The 22,819-nt window shown below is 44.1% G+C and overlaps 1 protein-coding gene across 5 annotated transcripts in view; it reads left to right on the top strand.

Annotated features, from left to right (window-relative positions):
* The window catches only part of SVOPL (SVOP like), a 366,808-nt gene that overhangs the window by 60,371 nt on the left and 283,618 nt on the right, over window positions 1–22,819 (top strand). For 4 of the 5 annotated variants that reach the window (XM_069628739.1, XM_069628741.1, XM_069628742.1 and 1 more), the window contains one exon: window positions 15,703–15,836. In XM_069628739.1, coding sequence (XP_069484840.1) covers window positions 15,758–15,836 — 79 coding nt within the window. In that variant the 5' untranslated portion in view covers window positions 15,703–15,757. Of the gene's footprint in view, window positions 1–15,702; window positions 15,837–22,819 lie in introns of those variants that run through there. The other variant, XM_069628743.1, reaches the window with a different exon arrangement.

Here is a 22,819-nt window from a genome sequence, read left to right on the forward strand (position 1 = left end):
GTTGGATTTTGAGATGCCCCTTGGAAGTTTAGGGGTTAGAAGCAGGTTGCTAGGTTCTGCAGGCCTGCTTAGAAAGGTTCAGCTTTTGGGTTAGGCCTGTCTGCTTCAAAGTTCTAGAGTTGGGTTCTGGATCTGTCTGGAGCTCTGTCTAGATCTTCTTGCATGGTGCTACACCAAGAAATCACTTGAGTAGTGGAAAAGTGTGTGTGTTATCTGTTCTCAGCAGTCCCTATTTATGTATTTCCAAAGTGGGTGGGGAGGCTGATTCTCTATACCCAACCCTCTAAGGATCTGATAGGTTAGAGGATTTCCTGTCCCCTGATTGGAGAAAGGATCAGCGTGTCATCTTTATGGATTGGGGGAAAACACTCCCCTATGTCTCTGTACAGCATATCTTATTTTTCATAAATCACATGTTTACAATATACACAACTTGTTAATACTACACAGATTACAGGACAGATTACTTAAGGTACATTTCTGTTCAACTCTCATCTTCCTAAGAGCTTGGGTTCAGAAATGGTAACTTTTTCGCACTTTTGGTGGGTTTCTCAATATTATTTCTGCACCAATTTTTAGACCTGCATGCGCACCCCATCTGGACACATTTCTGTATATTTTAATGTTCATAGCATAAACACAGTGGCTACAATATGAATAATTCCGGGGTTTGGTCACAGAACATCACACGGAGTCCAGCTTAGTCTTAAACTGTGAGTGAATTTTTCATTTTAACAATCTCAAAGTTTCACATTTTGGTCAGTTCAGTGCAATTTGTTATAAGCATTTTTCTAAAACATACATGTGCTGTGCTTCCTGAATCCACACAATGGTTTGTCTCCGCCCCCAAGGTCTGGGCTGACTCAGAGGTCACATGTCTCCTTCTTGGCAGCAGTTTGTTTTCAGTCACAACCGAATTAGCATTTTCTATTCAGCCCAAGGATTCCTTTGTCTGCACTTAGAGCAACAGGCCAGGGTGCCACTCCCAGTTCCTCTTGACACCAACCTGTCAATCTCTTAACCAAGGGCAGGGGGGGGGGGAGGTCCCCTTTGTCCAGGTAGAAGGTATGGAATTCATTTGAACACAGTGTGGGAAACATTTAACTCTTAAGACCATTTTTTAGACATTGGGTTATCTTAAAATATAACTCACATTTTTGACACACACATTAAACAGTTTCTTGCTTCAAGCCTTTTCAGAATATAGTTTTAAATTGTATCCACCTCTTAGCAAGTCTTTCATTGGCATAGTTTGAGGTCAATGTTCAACTTTACCCAAAATGGTTTTAAAACGCCAGCTTCTGGTAGAGGTGAGTAACGGTATTACACCCATTTTTGACAGATTTCTTCCAGCAAGCAATCCTCAAAAGTAAACTTTGTTCAGATATAGATACTTCTGTGGACCTTATATTTACGTAGATTCCAGAAGGAGAATGATGTTGACCACCCAACAAGGAGGTTGGATCTTTTTGGGTGGTTTGTGAGCCATGATTTTTGCAGATTTGACACCATATAAAAACAGATTTTTAAAAACAGCTCAGTTTCTTTGGCAGTGATTTTGCTCTGTGAGCAGCCAAATGATGGGCATTGGCAGTGGTCTCCTGTGTTACCACTGACCTAGGCAAAAGTAGATGGTGGCCTATTTTTCAGGTTGTCAATGCGTACTTTCTGGTGATTTCCTTCTAGCAGCACGCTTTCCGGCAGCCATTATGTTGTTTCTGCTGCCAGCAATGCACAGTGATGTTGCAGGGCTTGGATTAGTGGGATACGACGTCCCATAGAGGGAGGATCACATGGGGGCGGGGGGAGACAGCCTCTGGGGAGATATCCTGACTCCATCGGGTGAGTCACAGTGTCCCCCATTTGCCCATCCGAGAGACCCCCTTATACTTAATACCCTAATGGTTTATTGCCGTGCTTCTGTTCCCTTTCTTGGGGGAAATGGAGATACCTTTATCCAACACTCTTTTGGCCAAACTCTCATCCAGTGTCAAACATAAAAGCTCCAAGAAAACCTTTTTCAGTTCACAATTCTCCTTAGTAAATAACTGGTCCTTTATGTGAAATCATTGACAGAGGTTCTCTAAATACTGAGCATAGTTGAGATCAGGGGACTCCAATTCCCACACCCACCGAAGTACTGAGACGAGAAGGATGAAGAAAATGATGCTGAGCAACACCAGCCTCAAGCTCCATGAAAATGTTTGTTTAAAAATGGAAACCAAATTGAAAACCTACAGAAAAGTCCCAAGAAAGGACCGTGTTGATCGAATAAAGAAGGAAACCAGAAGGCTGAATAGCCTTTCACGTAACAGGATTGTTGCGGGCCAAGAAAAGACACAGAACTATTAGTTTAAGACACTGCAATTCGATGTAAGAATCCAGGGGGCAGGAGCTACCCTCTGGAACTAAGGTTCTGTAACCATTATGTTAGAGCTATTATTTTCATGTATGAACACTTTTTACAAATATCAGGTGTAAGACATTTACCTTCTCACCTTCTTATTTAGTTTGTATTGAGAGGGTCAGGGTAGAATGTTTTGCCACAAGAACGGCTTTTTGATTCCTACTTACTTCGTTTTTTGTTTTTTCAGGCAGGCAAATTCCTCTTACACTAGGGTCAGAGGCATTTTTCCAACATTTTTTGTTCATAAAAGTCTTTAACCAAAAACGTACAATTTTGTGTCCATTGGTCATTTCTGAGCCTCACAGTGGTATCCAGGTTGATGGTTTAAACACTGTGCTTGCATTCAGGAGTCCTAGATCAGGGCACAGTGGATTGTCAAGAACGTGTAAGATGCGCCAACAAAAAATAGTTATTTTGAAAGACTACAGAGCAGCTAAATTATTGTGAATGGCACTGTAATAAATGAGTGCAAGTCAAACACCGAAATTATAGACTGGAGTCGCTCCCAGTGCAGAGCACTAGGCTACACCATAGGGATATTGATGTGAGGCAGAGAAATATTGGGCTATTCTGGATAAGTGCCACTTAATGTGCACAATTTGTGTCAACGTATAGGTAAGTCTGTAGAAATCTGCATAGGCAGGTGAACTTAAAATGTCAATGAGCCAACAAGAAGGCAGGCTTTTTTTTAAAAATAAAATGAGTATTTGCAACCTACATAAAGTTAATGGCACAAAGCATTCATCCCACAATTTCATTATCAATTTACTGAAGACCCCAAGTAAACTTGGTGCATCGAACCCACCGCCCGGTGTGCTTGCTTCCAAAGAGTGGCTACCAAGTCTTCCATGAAGGGTTCAGACGAACGTGCCGAAGGGATGAAGAACAGCAGCACTAACAAGAAACCCTTTAAAGGTGGGTGGAGATCTGCCATTACAGCCAACCTCTCCACCTATTTGTCTATACAACTAGCCAAATTGTCATATGGGGTCATGATGGAGATGAGGGCCAGGTTACAGGACCGTCCCTCTGTGGGTCTTGAGTAGCCATGTCTGCCCACCAATGGCAATCTCTGGATAGGCTGTCCCTGGAGAGGTTCAGATGGACTGGAAATTCACAACTCTTACTGCTGGACCCTGATTGGTCTACCCATCACTTAGGTTTATATATAGTGACAATTGGAAGGCAGAAGCAAGAAACTGAAGAATCTAGCCAAATTTCCTAGGCGGGCATGAACTGATCCGAGACCGGGAGAGACTTGGCTCACTGCCATTTCACCCTGCTTCACGTACTAAATAAGGAGGTTACCACTGATTTGAGCCCATGGCTGGTATGCACAAGTCAGCCACAGTTTGCACCCACATTTGACAGCACACTGGGTCCCTGGATCACCCCTGCCCCTCCTGCTCCAAGCATCCCACAATGGCACAATTCTGAAAGGCAAGAGTGGTAGGAGAGAGATGGAGCATCTGTCACGCAGGTCACATACAAACCTGATGGTACAGAAATACCCTGAAACAGGTAAGCCACGTCAAACGTAATGGTAAGTTTGGCAAAGTTTTGCATGGGATCTGGACCAAGAGTCCAGAGGGACCTACAGGCAATGTATATAGAGAAAGGGAAGATCACAAGCTGTAACATTCAATTTCAGACTGAGTGTAAAATGGATTGCCCGCAAATGGGCCAGGTGAAATTTACATTTAATACACTTGAGGTCCATTCCAATAGAGGACCCCACCAAATGGACAACAGCAAAGGGATTCTGAACAATAAAAAAAAAAATGCATGGCTCCTATGCTCCAGTAGGCAACAGTTCAAAACCTGCCATCTGAGTCTCCCAGATTGAACCAGACATAGTAGTAGTATGATCTTAGCTATTTTGTCGCAATGACGTTTAATGATAGGATATATTTTATTCATAGTGTGCCAATACACAAGTGTTGCAAGGCGCGAAGATGGAAGGCAGAAGCAAGAAACTGGTGTAAGATCTCATGTTTCTTCTAAAAGATGTCTTTAATGGAATGTAATTTTTATAAGCTTGGCAACGAAGCGACTAAGACTACTTTTCCATCAAGAGATGTATTTAAACCTCGCCTACATTGGGGGAAGGATGTCATCCCAAAATCGCGTTGCGCCCAACATGTAAAGAGTACAAGTATCCGTTGAGCCAATGAAAGGTTGTTGTGCTTTGTAAGGTGATCAAATCCACCCACCCTATCCACAATTTTTTTTTTTCTTTGAACATTGATGGACATTAACTGCTTTGTTGCTATGCAGCTCGTTTTGAGGTTTATATGTGCAAATGCATACCTATGGAGAGATTAAAAAGCATAGGACACAGCGACCAGTGTAAATATCCACTTTCTTTATTGTATTAGCTGAATTAAATCAACCTTTCAAAATTACACTTAAAACACTACACCCATATACAAATCTAATATTAACTCATACATCTTCCAATATAAAATTCATCAATTTGTTGCCTCTTATTTCCAACATAACCAATAAAATAAGATAAATTCATCTGCAGTTGTTACAAAGCTGAGCACATATTAGATTGTACAGGTCCTCATTTTATTCACTATTTAATCTTACACCACTATTCCTTCCAATTTCAAACTTTGCAGAAAATTGGTCGCTGCTATTTGAATTGGCAAATAAGAGGGGCACAATGAGCCTAAACATTTACATGTCGTGCAAATGGAGTTTTTCTTGCATTCCGCAACACCGCACACTCTGTAACCAGATGTTCTAAGGTTTCTTTCACTTCCAATTTAGAGCAAAATCGTCAATGAACATGTTGAGTCGTGAGCAATTTCCACTTAACTTGTACATCTTTTGTTGATCAGAGGTTAAAACGCATACGTAAGATGGCAGATCGACATGCCAGAGAAGGCGCTTTGACAAGATATGGTGCAAGTATACAGACATTTTTAGGTGGAAACCTACATAAATCACTATCTACGAATTGCAAATTTCCACTTTAGCTGATAACCCTCTGTATTCGGGGACCACATGTTTAAAGTGCTTGCGTGTCTGGAAACCCACAGCAAGGAGAGTGCAGCAGGATCCAGAGGCGCTCGAAGACCCCCCCCCCCCCTGCAGCATGTCCTGTCAACGAGTTCCTTTTGGATGCAGATTCCTGCTAGATTCCCTGATCACCCAACATCGGGTTATCTGGCCTGCATGGTGTGCTTTGTGGCCACCACTTGTCAAGTCCTTCCCAGCGCACAAGACCCCATGCTCACCACTGGGTAACCCTATGTGTGGTTGCTGTTGCAATCAGCTGCCAATCCGACTCTGATGCAGCTTCAGGTGAGTCCACATTTCCTGCCCAGAATCTGATGTGCATTTCTGTTCTGTGGGCCACGGGACCTGCAAGTAAAGGTAAAACCTGTTCACTGCCACACAATGACTGTCCACACATTGTATGTGTGGACATGTCAATCATTTGGAGTAGTGTGTCTGTGAGACAGATTATCTTCACTGAAGTGATTTGATGGGTTCTGACTTCCTATGGTTGTGTGAGCTATTAGGGTGGTGTTCCAGGCGGTAGTTGGATGTCTCCTTTCCCAGGACTCGGCCCCTATTAGATGGTCTTACTCTGAGCCTCTGGGCCCCCCTTGTACCCCAAATCTCACTCTTTCCGGGGTCCCCACCATTGCAGGGTCTTACCCTGTCTCTGACTTCCCTGTGTTTCATTGACTGGTTTGCCTTATTAAATCTGATGATGGATTGGAGAAACTTGGGGAACCTCAATCTATTACCTCCCTAACCCTCAGAGCAGGAGGTGACACCTGGCTCCCACAGTAACCTTGGGCTCCTCCAGCCTACCACATGGGCCATCATCAGAGTATGCAGTTATAGGTGCATTTTCCTTGGGTATATATCTCTATAGCATCATTGGAAAGTATATACACTTGTTGGTGGAAAGTAAAATGAGATGTATAGGTTACGGATGGTAATCACCATTGCAATGTTTCCCTTCTTGTCACAGTACTCCCAAAAATGCTCTAGACTAAGGCCAAACATTTACCAGGACTCTTAACTCCCTTGGCCCGCCTCTTACCGTGGTCTGTAAAAAGTCCTGGTCACTGGAGCTCAAATCATTAATATGCAAGGTTGTTCATGTTGCATACTTCAGGGAGCTGGGTACGAGGGATAGGAGCCCTGTAATGAGGGAGGAAACTCATTAAGTTTACCATCTATAATCTAGGTATTACCCCCTAAATCACTGCCTCGGTCATATTTCACACTAAAATGAGGACAAACTACATGTTACCTGGTGTGACATTGCAGCATAAAAAGGAACATATCGGGCAAAACAATAACGGCTACATCAGTGCTTACTAGTAGTATGTTGAGGAAAAGATCAGGCGGGTGTGTTCTGAAGAGCCCACCTTTACCTGAGGCCCACCTGAACAAGGTAGCTGCCCTGAAGATGCCCACCAAAGGACCCCTTAGTGCTTCAGCCGAAGTTGCAAAAGCGACTAGTCCAACTACCTTGAACCAAAGGAGGCGCATATGTGCCTGGTCGTGGGAGTTCATCATAATCCACCCTAACACAATGGCTCAAGGTGGTCTCTGAAGGCTTGAAACCTTCCCCGGGAAGAGATGGACACATTATCACATTACTTGAGGGTATCCACCTTTTGCACATGAACCAAGACTGCATTTATTACATGTAGCAAATGGAGAACCTTCACCCGATTTTAAGTCGTTAGCTAAGGCTGGCAGCTCTACTACTTAATCAAGACACCATTCTGAACCAATTGAAGGTAAACCTCCTGGACCAGGATGTCTTGCAAAGGCTCATGGGAGCACCATGTAAAGCTCCCATGAACAATAGATGTCCACAAGGCTAGAATGCAAACTTTCATAGGAGGACTACACAAGATAACACCATAAAAACCTAAAACTAGGAACCAAGACTGCCAAACGACCCCATGGCAGTCTGAATGCTTATATAGCTAGTCCCAAACAGGTTTTGGGATATATTTCTTTGATTTTTTTTAAATTTCTTTTTTTTAGATATTTTTCATAATCCTGGGATCCTCCAAACAAAGTATTCAAACACCATTTGAAAGGATGGGAAGTACCGGGTATGACAGACTTGACAAATTCATTACTTGAATATAGGTGTTTAATTAAAAAGGTAGTCTGTTGATGTTTCGAACCTGAACACTTGAATGCCAAAGTTCTTCACCACCTTGTTTTTCTGCGACTCATTATACTGGTCTTGTGCTGTTGTCTGTTAGTTTTACTTTCTGAATGTGTAGTTCCAGAATGCATGGACATAACTTGCTAAATATTTGTATGTATTTGACTAACAAGGATGTCAATTTTGATCAGAAATTACTTGTCATAAAACATTTATAGATGACAGATATTCCCCGGAAGGGTGCCTGTACAATAGCACAAAGATGAAAATGTGGTGTGCCAGTTTGAGTGTGTGAACAAAGTGGGACGTAGACCATGGATAAAGCAAATATGTTTTTGGAACCCTAAATTGTTCCATGTGTAACATTTCTCTTTAATAATGTCCCTTCCTTAAGTCATTCTAGGAAACACAGCTTCAGTGTGAAGCATTTCGCTGCATCCACTTTGTTGGAACTTTGCTTCATCAGTGTTTGAGCAAAACAAAAGTGGTGATGGCTGAAAGGTTTAGAATTCATCTTGACCTCTGACATTAGTCTGGGCAACACTCCAGGCCATTGTTCTTCACCTGTCAAGTCATTCCAAACTTGGAAAAGACGATATGTAATCCCTTGGTCCCACCCCAGGAGGGACAATAAAGCCTGAACTGCTTGGTCACATCCGTTCTGCATGAGACAACAAACACCCCCAGACATGTTTCGGCTCATCCATGAGGTGTAGCTTCGGTCTCTAGGCCCAGCAGGCACAGGACCTATGTCCCACTCGGAGTGACTAAGCAAAACGGAAGAGGGAGGTCAAAGCCTGATTTGCAGATGAGTTTTATCCTTTTATTATGACTTGGCAGGCTGCAGAACGATGGGTTGGATGGTTTCCAAGAGCAATAACGGAGGTTAGGATTAATTTCAATCCTTCCAGCCATAATCTCCTTTGTTTTTCATCAGTGTTTGAGGCTGTGCACTTGTCCTTTTATCTCAACGTCTTGGTTCAGCTTCTCCCTCGTGCTTCTGGCATACGTCCACAAAACCTAGCTCCTGTAGCAGTTTTTGGCATTGCTGTTCCCTTCTCTCCCCGCCTGCTCCCCTATATGGATCCACTCGTCGGGAATCCCCTCTTGGGGCTCAGCTCTGCCACAGTGGTTGATACCGCTCTTCCACATTCCTTCTCTTGCCTTTTCTCTGAATCCCTGTGATCGACATGGACTCCTCTGGTCTGCCTGGTTGTTGTCGGGATCCTAGCTGCACTTGACATCTGCAGTTCAGCTTCGCTTCATGGATTATTCAGTCCTTCTGTTCACGTGTTCATGGCAGCATTGATTGGACATTGTAACACTCACTGTTGTTTTGTTCTTCCAGTTATATTGCAGTAGGCCAGTTCATCTGGCAGTAGGTAGAAATGATTAGTGGAATGGTGGTGGTCTGCATTACTGTGTGAAGGGCATTGTTGTCATGTGGGTGTGTGCTGTCCTAATGTAAGCTTTGCTGGAAAGCTGATAGGGTTTTGCTGTCCCTTCCGATAGACGTAGTTTCTGGAGACCATGCCTCTCAACATCTGAACCACCAGTTTTAACTCTGGCAACTTCTGACAAAAACAATGGGGAATCTCAGAAGAAAAGGAACGAAATCAAGATGACCTCCTTGTCTACTGGCATGAGGTACCATTAATCCCTCCTGAATTTCACCAATGCTGTTGGAATGAGGGGAAAGGGAACAAAGCATACACAAGCTTGCCGGGCCAAGCAAAAGTCCATGCCCATGCTCGGATTCAGATATCTTGCACAGAAAAGAACCCGGCCCAATTTTGTGAGAACACAAGTCCATTGTGGGCCTTGCAGACCTGAGAGACTGATTCCTGTGGCAGGCAGAACTCCAGTAAGGTTGGAAAGACTTGGGTAGCTCACCTGCTGGTTGTTTAATCCTGCATATACATTGCCATGAGATTTGATTTTTAATCGAGGCAGATCTAATGATCAAGGACTTGGATTCCACCCCAGAAATGTATGTAGATTTGGCGTTCCATGAAAGTCTGCAGAGCAATACGGGTGGCCTGCAACTTTCTCCTCTTGGAGACTCTCTGGGACCTAAGCCTATCTCTAAAAATCCCCACTAGAGCCACCACTGACATTTCTCACATGTCTCTAATAGATTGGAATCTGCATAAGATGACTCAAGGTAAAATTTGCTGACAGAATGAAGAGCCCTGTAGCAGCCATACGTTTGTGATGATGCTCCCATTTGAAGTGGAACTTCCTGACTCACTAATTTTGCAACCTGTTCCAGAATTCAAAGGTCCTGGATAAGTGGACAATCGCCAACCACCCAGCCCTCTTTCTTTTCTGTAGACAAGTCCCTTGTTTAGTCCATCTCCTGAGATGAGATGAGGGAAGAGTTTTGATTATGTATTGAGTACCTCGTGACTGTACCTCCGGTGTTGTGTTGCGATCCGTGTGAATTGGCCATGTTTCCAGGTAGCAAAAACTTGGTATTTTCGATCTCTATTATTGGGGTGACCTCTTCGTAAAGGTCCTCTGTGCTTTGCTGAGCATAAATGGCAGAACTCTGTATAAAAATGTTACTTTAAGGGGATGAGCTAGAGAATTCTGCCAATCGGTGTGCAGTGAGCATCTGTCACACATGGTCATGTATTCCCTTGGCTGGAACATCCAGATCTATGGAGTGTCGCCATTTTGAAATGGATGACACGTATCCACTTTTTTGTGTTGATTTTTAGTGTTTAAAAAAAAAATCCCAACATTTTCTTTTTGGAATGTTTTTTTAAACTTTCGGAAGTAGGAAAAATATTGACCCAAAGCCTAACCCTCTCGTCTCAGGAGAGCCAAACTAATGGCAGTTTTTTTGAGTAAAGTTTTAAAGCTGAAACAGATTCTCCCTCAGTTGTGGATTCCAGGGCCACGATCACTCCAGAATCCAAAGGAAAGTTCATGTGTTGTATTTGCGAGCAGTTAACTGGCAGGTACGTTTGTGTGCTGTAAGTATGTGATTCCGTTCTGTCCCACTTGCACTCCAATGACCTCGAGCTGAGCGGAAGGCCAGAAGCTTAGAACAGTCAAGATTGCTATTGTATTGGTGATGCTGGCGGAGGTGCAGGATGGAGTCTAAACTCAAAGTTGATGTTCGATTCTGAGGTCCAGGTTTTCCTCTGGGTCTTTTGAATAACTCCTTCATAAGGCCTTGGCAACAGCTGTTTGTTTGTTTGTTTTTTTGTTTTGAAAAATGAATGTTCACCCTCTAAGACAAGGGTCTGCAACCTTTTGGCACGGCAAAGGTTTTTGCCTACGACATCTCTCCATCGACTATGGTGTCTAGGAATGATGGAACTTGTAGTCCAAAGCATCTGGAGAGCTAAAGGTTGCAGACCCCGACTGTAAGATATGAAAACTACAGTCCGCAAAAGTCTTCTTCACCATACATTCTGGCTTGACGCCAAACGTCAATTCTCCTAAGAAAACTATTTGCAGTGGGATGTTTTTCTGACTTGAATGTGGTCTTCCAGTCTTGTATATTGCTGAGCAGCTACTGATGCTTCACCTGTAAACACTGCAGTCCATTGCGTCCCTTGCTGTTGGATTGCGATTGCTGTTCATTTGCATCACTGTCTGAACGATCCTCCTTCTCTTAAATTGCAGAATAAAGGGCATAGCATTTCCTAATCCGTGGGTTGGCAAAGTAAACCTCATAAACCCACTCTCAAAGTTGGACAATTTGGAAATCGCTGAATGTCTGTGCACCAATATCGCCAATGTATCGTAGCCTCTCTTCCCTGGAGGGCTCTTGGAGATTCATTTAAGGAGCCTGACGTTCTCTGGAAAGGACACTCTGCATGGAGTTCAGCATTGGGACTTTTGGCGTATCGCATCCACATAAACCGTCTCCTTTAGCATTTGAGTATTCCACATCTGTAGGAACACCGCATTCTGATGGATACATGCCAGGATTCCTCTGGCATTTCCTCAGAAAGGTGTCGTCCTTTTGGATTCCTTCTTCCTTATTCCCAGAGCCCATAAGGAGCAGTCTCTCCGAGTACTGGAGAAGCTATAGGCACCTTATCCTGTGCTCATCCCTGGATTTATGCAGCCCTGTGGGGTGAAGACGCTCTATCAGCGGAGTATCTTTGTCCTTACTTCATGTGTCCAAGCAGTGCATACATGCCCTCCTTACTTTGTGTTCATGCAGGGTATACATTCCTCCTTACTTTGTGTGTACATGCCCTCCTAACTTTGTGTGTCCAAGCAGTGTGTGCATTACCTCCTTACTTTGTGTCCAAGCAGTGTGTACATGCCCTCCTTACTTTGTGTCCAAGCAGTGTGTACATGCCCTCCTTACTTTGTGTTCATGCAGGGTATACATTCCTCCTTACTTTGTGTGTACATGCCCTCCTAACTTTGTGTGTCCAAGCAGTGTGTGCATAACCTCCTTACTTTGTGTCCAAGCAGTGTGTACATGCCCTCCTTACTTTGTGTTCATGCAGGGTATACATTCCTCCTTACTTTGTGTGTACATGCCCTCCTAACTTTGTGTGTCCAAGCAGTGTGTGCATAACCTCCTTACTTTGTGTCCAAGCAGTGTGTGCATTCCCTCCTTACTTTGTGTCCAAGCAGTGTGTACATGCCCTCCTTACTTTGTGTCCAAGCAGTGTGTACATGCCCTCCTTACTTTGTGTGTCCTATCGGTGCATACATGCCCTCCTTACTTTGTGTGTCCAGTGTGTACATTCCCTAAGGTAGGAGTGCCTGGATTGTGACCTGCGATCATCGAGAGGTTTTGACACCTGTGTAGGCAGCAAGAGTGATCATGAGCATGATTACCCTATGAATGTGTCCGTGGGACGGGCTGAGCGCAGGAACCTGGTGCCCCAGTGACTATGCTCGAAGACCTTGTGATGAGCATTCGATCTTAAAGCATCGCTGCAATGATTGACTTTCATGTGACTGTGCCGCATAGAAGGGACGGGACTGGGTGAATGTGAACTGACGAAGACTCCCTCCTGCAATGCTTGCCACAATCTGTGCAGAAGTGGAAAGAATCTGTAAGTGAGCATGCAAAGTCAAACACAACCGCTGTGCCTTCGTGGGCATCCATATGAGCCTGCCAGTCACACATCCATTCCAGAGCGCTCGCAGGTCGAGCTATTCAACCCACCAGGGTTGTCCTGACCATGAGGTGGACCATACCCCCTTCCTCTGCCATGGAGCTCGGCCCCACCAAGCCCCATGACTGGCATTGGCCTGAGGCATCTGCTTCCTCAACAGCCTCCACAGGGGGTATACCTAGCTGCAGACGCACTCTTAATAGCTTCCCAGTCGGTTTAAAAATGGACCCGGATGAGTTTGTAACACCTAGGTCCAGGTCATGGGAATGGTTTAGGTAGCAGGTTCTATTGGAAGATTGAGGCCTCGTGTTAATGGGGAATGGGACTTGGATGCAAGCTTTTACTGTGCACCTTTGGAATGGAAATGGCGGAGCGTCTGGCCCATGTGAGGTGGAAGGGTTACCTAAAGAAATTGCAGAGTGAACAGGCCTTCACGTTCTGATAACCATGGGTGTAATGAATGAGGGGGGACAAGGGTGTTTGTGGCACACCATTTTTCCCCACTTATTTGACAGGAGCCCCTTTCATTTGTAGATTCCTTGCAGTCCGGATTTCGCCCCAAATTTGGTACAGGGACTGCTCTGCTGGTGGTTTATGATGAGCTGTTGAGGGTGGCTGATCAGGGCAAGCTTTCACTGCTGGTGATGCTTGACCTGTCAGCCGCCTTTGATACAGTTAATCATGTTATTCTCCTAGACTGTCTCAGGTCGGTTTGCAGAGACTCGGAGCACACCATTGAGTGGTTCAGATCTTTCTTAGAGAATCGCCATCACTGCGTTAGACTGGGAGCCTTTACTTCAGATCCCAGTATTATGGGATGTGGCGTCCCACAGGGGTCGTAGTTATCACTGATTCTCTTTAATTTGTATCTCCGACTGTTAATGGAAATCTTGAGTCGTCACGGAATGAGCTTCCAATCGTATGCAGATGACACTCAAGATTTTCATTACAATTGATAAAGTCGAAGAAACTTTTACTAGGATCAATGAATGCCTCCAAGAGATTAGTGAGTGGATGGCTTCCAATCCACTGCAATTAAACGCTGCAAAAAACTGAATTTTTTTCTGTTTGGTCCTGAACATCTTTGTACCACCATGAAAAATCAGTCATTTCCCGATCAGTTGTGCGTTGAACCCAAACTCTCTGCTGAAGTAAAAAACCCTGGCTGCATCTGGCAGAGTAACCTGGGCTGTGAAAGCCAGGTTGGAGCGAAGGTGAAAGCATATTTTTACTCAGACTTCTTCGGCAGACTCTTCCATGTATTCCAAAAGAGGGCCAAGAGTTGGTGGTGGGAGCACTTACGAATGCCCACCTGGATTATTGTAACAGCCAACTGATGGGTATTCCAGAAAAAACTACTTTACAGACTTCAAAAAGCCCAGAATGCAGCATAGGCTGATCTGCAGACTAAACATTATCACGTCGATTACTCCACTGGTTAGCGGTTGAGGATCGCATTAAGTTCAAGTAGCATGTCTAGTATTCAAATGTTTGAACAATCTAGCACCCGACAACCTGAAGGACAAGCTTAAGCTATATCGGCTATCTAGATGCCTACGATCAAGGGACCAAGCTCTGCTGGCTATTCCTACAGCTACATTTGTATCACGAGGGGATAGAAGATTTGCAGTGTTTGGCCCTAGACTCTGGAATAGTATACCCAGGGAAATTAGGACACTTGGCTCACTCTTCAAATAACATACTACTTCAAAATAAAATGTATGGAACTAATTGACATACTAATTCTGAAGAATAGAACTACATTGAGTGCAAACAGCATGTTCTATTTTTGATACAACAAATGAGCACATGTTAAATATTTTATAATGTGTACTCAAGTATCCTATAGTGTTTAACTAGACGGCTTTCTCTCAAAGATTTAATTGTATATTTACACTTTTATTTTCATTAATGATTCTTAATGCTATGAAATGATGGCTAACTTAAAAAAAATATATATATTTCTTTTCCAGTGACTCTTCAATATTTAGAAGACCTCCGTGTCTGAGCCTAACATACATTGGTTTCGGACAAAGTGCTTCAAACCTCTTTTGCAACTTGTGTGTGTTAACCGAATATGAGTGTTCCCAGGCCAATGGCTGATGAAGGGGTTGCCTTCACACCTTAGGTGATATGACTACTTCCCCAAATTAACTTGGGGAGTTTGGATCAGCTTCATTTCCTTCTGGTGTGGTGCTGTAGAGAACTTTGCATCCTGGTACAAGGCTTGGGGCTGTGAGGCCTAATCACATCCCAGGTGCACATTTTCAAATTCTGACGACTCTACTCTAAGGCTCTCATTATAGTTTTGGCGGATTGAGACGCCATTATCGTTTATAGTAATTACCGTTACGGCAGACAGAATAGTGGATCTCCACATTAACTGGTGAAGATTCTCAGAAATATGGATTTTGGTATGCAAGACATTATGCATACATTTAATCCATTTCCACTCTTGTTTTGGCCATGAAAATATTCTGTACAGTAGGTTATACCTCTACTGTATAGGGTTAAAAAGAGCAAAGCACTACATCTCCCTAACTTGCATTGCAAAGAGTGTGGGGGCAGGGTGTTGGGCATCATAGATGCTCACTTTTTGACCCCCTTCGGGGCTTTCAGATTCCCCCGCTCCCAGAAGTAGTAGGGCTGTTGGTGCATCCCTTCACTTCTATATTTCTTTTTTAAATATTCTTTGAGGTATTTCTCCTGGTAATGAGGTGGGACTCATTGCATATGGCGTGCCTACAATTAATGCGTGCAGTACGTACCCCTTACTGCATAATCTGGCAGCCACAAAAAACGGAAGTGAAGTCCTTGTTACCACTACTGCCAAACCCCTAATGAGGGCCTTAGTCTGCAAGACTGAAATCCACCACCAGACACTCCCAAGGGTGGATGTACTGTGCTGTACCAAATTGCAAGTCTCTACAAGCGCCCCAAGAAGTAGCGCACCCCTCCTGCATTTTTCCCTTTCTTCTACCCCGAAACCCCTCTAAACGAGTCTCCATTATTTCTCCCATGGTGACCTGAAGGGGAGCGCAGAGCTTCACCGGATGAAGGTGCACGCGAGTAAGGACCAGCACAAAGATGGTGTCCCCGCAGCCAGAAAAGATCGACACCATCAGTCTGGACGACCTGGGCCCGGTGACTGAAGACACAGCCAAGGGTATGTTCATTTGTTTTTTTTTTGGCAGGAATTTATAAAGAATAATTTTATTGGTTTCCCCTGAATGTGAAATCAAATATTTCCAAATGATCGTTTCCGTGCATGACTAGAAGCAATACCTTTGAACCCCCACTCCATCTATACATTGAAACAACACCTCTGCCATGTCTCAAGCCTATTAGGAAAACAAAATGGTGCTTCATTCAGAATTGTCACGCCCATATGTTCAGCAGTGTGTTTTCCTGGAGAGGCTGTGTTAGCCAAGATTGTATGCAGTACCCTTTGGGTGCACTACAACAACCCTGACCTCCATACAATAGGAACCCAACCTTTGGTGTAAGTCTGTAATAAACAGGTTGGTATTGTGTTGAGCAGCCAGGCTTATCTCAAGAGAGGTCAATGTAAGCTGTAGGGGAGTTGCACAGAGATTCAGAGCGACAAGTATTCAAATAAACTCTTACACGCAAGGTTTCTTGATTAACAGTCAGTTGAGTAAGCTTTCTTCAAAAGGGGCAATATAATAGTAACACACTTCAAATTACACACTCTGAGTTTCCCTAAATCAGCAAATACCCATTTGGGATGGCACACAGACACTTCTCGGGTGACTTCAATAGTTAGGACACTGTGCACATTAATATATCACTGTTGCATTTAGAGCAGTACTTAGGAGCATGTCAAGAAAAAGATTATGAGAATAAAACAAGAGATCTCACAAATATTCTGAAGCAGGCAAGTACTTTTGGTAACCCCAATGCAAAGTAAGTGAACCCCTTCCTGGAAGGAGGCTAAACAGAGTCAGAGGGAAGAAGAGTTATTCAGGGAGCCACGCCAGGCCAAAGTCAATTGGACAAAAGTCAAGGTGAGCTGAAGCAAGTCTTGCACAATATTTTAGTAGTCTTTGTAGAATACAAAGAAATCAAAGTAGGGCCACAAGCTGATTAGACTTGTGAGGTAAAGAAGCTGCTAGCAACTCTACAGAAGCAACCAAGATAAGTCTCCACTGAGAACAAGTGAGGTTAGACAAGAGGTAAGTTCTCTTAGACTTTACAGTACCTTTGGTTAGAAGAAAAGGGCTTTGGCTGGCTTCTGTTCCTGTCCAGCTCTGCAGATCCTGTGTTCCTGGGCTTCCGTTGTGGGGACAAGAGGGAGGACATCTGGAGGACTCCTGCACTGCAACGGGACAGTCGGCGACAGAAAAGGACCAACTTCTATTCAGTGGCACTGCACGGTTTAAGCTCCTTGCGTCTCAGCAAATGGCACCACCACAGACTCTTGGCTGTTAAGATGGACTTTCCTTGCATCTGGGGTCCAGCACTCTGTTGAGGTGGCTCAGGCTCAGTCAGTCCTGCTTCCTGGGAGTCTGGAGGATCTTACTGGATCTTACTGGAGCTCTTGGCCAACTTAAAAGCAACACACACAATCTGGTGTTCCTCTCCCTGGCTCTTCGGCTCCATCAGCAACTGCAGTGGAAATACAACCAGCTTCGAGAGGATGTCCAGGTGGCTTACTTTGGAGGTGATTGTCCCACCAACTCAAGGGGAGAAGTCCTCCTTACAGGGCTTCTCTAGTCAAAACGAATTTGGAGCTTCAGCACAGCAGCCGGACGGTTGGCAGTCAATTCGTCGAAAAAAATTGGTCGACCAGACAAATGGTCGAAGCAAATTGGTCGAAAACCATTTCGTCAAATTTTTTTTTTTCTATTTTAACCCTTTATTTTTTTTTTTTTGGGGGGGGTCCCCCCCAACCCCCTTTTTTTTCTCTAAAAACCCCTTTTTTAACTAAACGAAAACCCAAAAAATAAATATATAAATAAAAAAAAAAATTCGACCATTTGGTTTCCGACCAAATTGCGTCGACCAAATTGCAGTCCACCAGTTTTTTTTCGACGAGTTGACTGGACACCCAGCCGGACTTCACCGGGGAAACCAACGGTCCAGGAGTTGCAGCAGGCATCTCTTCCAAGTTCTTCTTCAGATTCCTTCATCCAGGGGTTGACTCTGCCCTCCAAGCCAAAAAGCCTTGCCTTTTATGCAGGTTTCTCCCATTCATTCCAGCCTAGCTGTCTGTCAGCCAGCAGGGTGGCTGTCCTTGCTGGACAGCAAGCCGGCCAATCACCTAAGAGTGCATTTCTGTCTCCTAGGAGACTAAGCACAGGGAGTTTCGGGCACCTCCCTCAATTCCTGCCCCCATCTGACACCCTGAAGCCAGAGGCGGGTTTCACTCATGAATCCCGCCAAAGACAAAATGAACAAAGGGACCAAACCTGGTTTGGCGTGCCGAGGAAATCTCAAGAAGGACCTTTCCACAATGAAATGGTGAAAAAAGAAGACCGGGGCTATTTTGACAAAAAATGGCACCCTTGGATGCTTTACTGCAGCTGTGAACACAGCCCCCGGTAAAAGCACACCATGGTAGTTAAAAGTAAACCACTGTCACCAGCCATTAATTGTAGAAAGGGTAACCTAAAAATGTTACATGAGAAACTAGACAAATGAGATACTAAGTAACCCCTCTAGCACCCTATTGTAAGATAGTGTGTGTTGGGTTTAGAAAGTTAAACGTGTAAGTAAAGTCAATTTCACTTCACTTGGAAACAGTAGTTTATCCACGAGACGGTATTTAAACCTTTGGAAAATCTAAAGGACATCCCTGTGCCACAACCAAAAGAAACACAGAAAACACATAATTAAAAGTACAAAGTCCCAAAGTTCAGCAAAAGAGCTGCGGGTCTCTAAGGTGGGAGGAATTTAGAACTAAACTGAAAATTCTCCCGAGCAGGCTGTATAACTCCAGTCTATTATGTAGCATGGGAAAGTGGGGCCCTCTCATTGATTAACTATGTTAAAGAATTAGTGTGGAAGTGCGCTTTCCCGCATTAGCAAAGAGGACACTCCCACTTCATTGTTCAACGCCTCTCCATTGGTGCATATTCGACCAGTCCTCTTTAAAATGAAAGAAAGATGTACGAGCGCCTGGAGACTACCCATGGGTGGTAGTGGTGTGCGGTATTAATCAACATAACAATAGGAAAGGTTGCTGTGACTTGAATGTATTTTCAGGGGTCGGCAAGTGTACTCTGCTCAAACATACGTTGAGGTGGGTTGTTGGTGAAAGACGTGTTTCATGGCGTACCTTGTTGCCCAGCATTGTATCTGTTGGCCTGTGATGTGGTGATGTCATTACATTCAGCGAACTGCTCTGAACCATACATCATTGCAGTAGATGCAAGGGCTTACTATGCACTTGTAAACTATTGGTAAAAGAGCATGGAAGAAAGGATACAGCAAAAAGGGTCAGAGCCCTGGTCATATGAAGTATAATGAGCGATATTCACCTATGCCCATTTGTGTTTGGCGATGATATCCAAACGAAAGCTGCGTCACTTAACGTTGCATGATGTACATATGTGTGTCTTGAATTTCAGTAGACTGGGACCTCTTTCCTATTTTGGTAAAGAAATACTTCTGCTAAAAGATGGCAAATCTTTTTTTTTTTTTTTTTATTGTATATTTTTACTTGCCATTGCAGCAGCACGTCATTGAATTTCAAGAATCTCTTGACGCCTGCTGTGGTCATGAGAGTCTAGATTTACTTTATTTTCTTTCATTGAGGTTTTAGCTCAAATACCCTCTTTGATAACCAACAAATCCTAAGACACTTCATACATAATACATATGTGTTGTGTAAGTGCAAACCCAATTCAATCTCTCAATTTTGTAGTGTCTACACCAACCAACGTGTGTGCCAGTGTACCAGTCCCATAAATCAGTGATCTGTTCTTTCAGTAATGCATAGTTTGAGCTCCATTTGCACCACTGATTTGTACTAAGTGCTACTTTTCCAATCCAAAGCCTGAGGGATTAGTCATTGGATTCCAGAATCCATGCCATACCTCTGATCTTGGTAATGGAGTACATTTAAAAGGCCTAGATCCTAATTTGCCTTAAATATCATGTCCCATCGAACAGTTTATTGTCAATACCTGCCAAGCAGTCTTTGATTAAATATTTTAATGGTTTGCTTACTGGAGTGACTGGTTAGTGCATAGTAGGTCTTATGCATGTACACGTTTGTAATGCTCTGTGTGCCAGAAGTGACTCTTTTGGTTAGGTCACATCGCATAACCTTGCATCCTTCGACCAAATTCATAACCAGTGTAGAGCGAATGAGCATGAGTAAACTAAAGACCATGCAATAGCGCAAAATGTGAGGGGTATTGCGGAGCACATTACACAAGGCCTGCTCGAAGGATGGTATAGGGTATGGAAGACTTATGGTAAGAAGTTGTGAGCTTTGTATGGGATGAGTGTGGTCATTTCATCAAAACTGGAAGAAAGATCCCAGGCCATAGAGAGGAAATAATCACCTTTTGCACATAGCAACAATAAACATAGAAGTTATATCGACATAAACAATGAAGAGTACAATTTTTGCTGTTTTAGATTTATTTTTATTTATTGTGCATGGTTTAAAACTAACCTTTTCAAATTCTTCAAATTTAAAATGCATACTCACAGCAGCAAGATATTCAGATCAAAATTACAATCTATCATCAATTAGAATTAGAGGCAACATCACGAAAGATCACTTCAATAAGGCAAAAGATAATATCAATGAATAAAATCAGAACAAAAATTAACAATTCATCGCTTGTCCACTAAAGTAAAGAATCCCCCAAAAATGAACTAACAAAAAGAAAGAATACAAGACCTAATACCACAAGACAGTTAAAACATCACATACACATCTAAAACAAGCACCTTCACTGGAATAATTGACAAACCTTTAAATATCTTACAATAGCTAGTGATAAGGTGACAGATTTACCCCCAACATCTTCATCCAGAGGTTATCTGTATCTACCTGAGCCAAAATATATTCTTATTTACCATGCACTAAAACGTAAAATGCACCGTGACATCAAAATAGGGCAGACTAGCAATACATGTTTCAAGTTTTCCTTCTCATACAATTCCTGCAGAATCTACAGTGGGCCAGTTACTTTTGAAGTCTGCTACGAATGCAAATGGAGTGGACGGAGAGTGGCAGTCCTGCAGTCATGACTGTCAGGACTGCAAGGGCAAACGGAGAAATGCGGGAAATTGACATGAACGGCCCCCAGAGAGAGGAAGAAATGGAAGAAGAGGGTAGACGCCTGAGGAGCGCCAAACTAAACCAGAAACAGCAGGGTCAAAAACAACAACAAACATAACATCCAAGGATCATCTGGTGGCAAACATGGGATTGCTTCAAATGGGCTCCCCAAAACCGACGATTCAGCAAGAGCAAGCGATCACCACAAAGGTACAACCAACCAAAAGCAAAGTCTTCCGACCACCAGTCTTAGAAGACTCCAAATCAGCCCAACACGCCCCCCAGCAACGACCATCCTTACCTGGAGGGGCAACTGATGTGTTGTGGGCAAAGAGCCTGGAAGTCAGGACAGTCGAGGCTTCGGCTGGCCGGAACGATGCCCTGTCGCCACTCCGAGCCGCCGCGGTTGAGCGGGACCCCGCGGAGGTGGCCCTCGAAGGGGGACCGCGGCCCACGTGGGACGGCGAGGAGGGGCTGACGGAGAGGGAATACATGGCTGAGGAGGTTGGAGCCGCCGGGAGAGCGAGCCTCGGAGTGGGAGCCAGGCTCGCCGGTCCGGCGCAGCCCTCCATACCTCCCTCCCCCCTCGGAGCGCCGCAGGGTGCTCCCCGCCCCACGGCGGGAGCTCTCGGAGGAGGGCTGCCGGGCGTGGAAGTTGCTGAGGGAGGGAGGGGAAAAGAGGTGGACGGTGCGACAGCCTCAGGAGAGGCAGAGCCGGAGGAGGTGGCGGGCACCCCACCTGAGAACGGGCAGGGGGAGCCCGCCAGAGAGCTGCACACTACAGGGGCATCACCGCCGTGTTCACTAGCAGAAGAGAAAGTGAAAGTGGTGGCTCTCATTCACAAAGAGGCGGAGGAAAGTGCAGAGACCAGTTTGGTCTCAGTAAAAAAATCAACGAACAAGGGCCATCCAACCCTAATAAAAAGAAAAGACAGAGAACAAGTTCTTTGCCTCTCAAGAAACTCAAGAACCGCAAAACAACGAAAAACAAGATCAGCATTAGAATTAAAAAAATGCCCCAGAAGTTCGAACAGCAACAAAAAACACCAGAAAAATTGATGGACAAAATAAATGAAAACGAGCCACAGAGAGGAGAAGGAGGGGCAGTTAAAAACTCTATAAAGGATTACTTTTATGCAAATATAAGGCAAAAAGCAACAAAAGAGTACTCAGAGGGAACTTACAGATCTCGAAATACTGGAAGCTTTAAATGATTGCTTACCGGTAGCAAAACTACGCAGAGTTGAGCACTATGTTAGTGACAACCTGTCATACAGTAAAAGACGGGCCTCAGAAGGCAGTAATAAGGCACAAGGACAGCCGAGTTTCAAAGAGAGGGCTGAGGGGGAATCACCGAGCTCGATGCTACCCGAAAAGAGTCCCATGAATTCACCAAGAGGCCAGTTAAATCCGAAGCCGACAAAAGACACAGAGAAGGGGGAACTGAAGAGAAATCCGGGCAAAGAGCCAGAAATGGGGACTGTCATGTCCCAGCGCAAAGGAAACCCCCATACCATCCAAGAGGAGAGCCTCATTATAGTTGACCCGGAAGGCCCAAATGATTTAACAACAGAAACAAAGGAAGGCTCCTGCAAGCTAAATCCAGCAACACCCTCACTCCTTGAGGGTACAGCCCCGACCGTAGACAACTTCACAGGAACAGATGGTGACAAAGTCCACAAAACCCCAAATAAAATGCTGGTGCCTAAAAAAAAAAAAAAAAAAAAAAAAAAAAAAAAAAAAAAAAAAAAAAAAAAACTCAACCAAGTAGGGCTCTCCAAAGCCCAAAAAGAGAGCATGACAATAGAAAGGCCATCTACAGCAGGCATAGACGAGCTAAATCAAGAATCTTACGAGACCCGAAATCAGCCAAAACTTGAATATGG

This window comes from Ambystoma mexicanum, chromosome 12 (genome assembly GCF_040938575.1).
Source record: "Ambystoma mexicanum isolate Mex_15411 chromosome 12, UKY_AmexF1_1, whole genome shotgun sequence".
Classification (NCBI taxonomy): Eukaryota; Metazoa; Chordata; class Amphibia; order Caudata; family Ambystomatidae; genus Ambystoma; species Ambystoma mexicanum.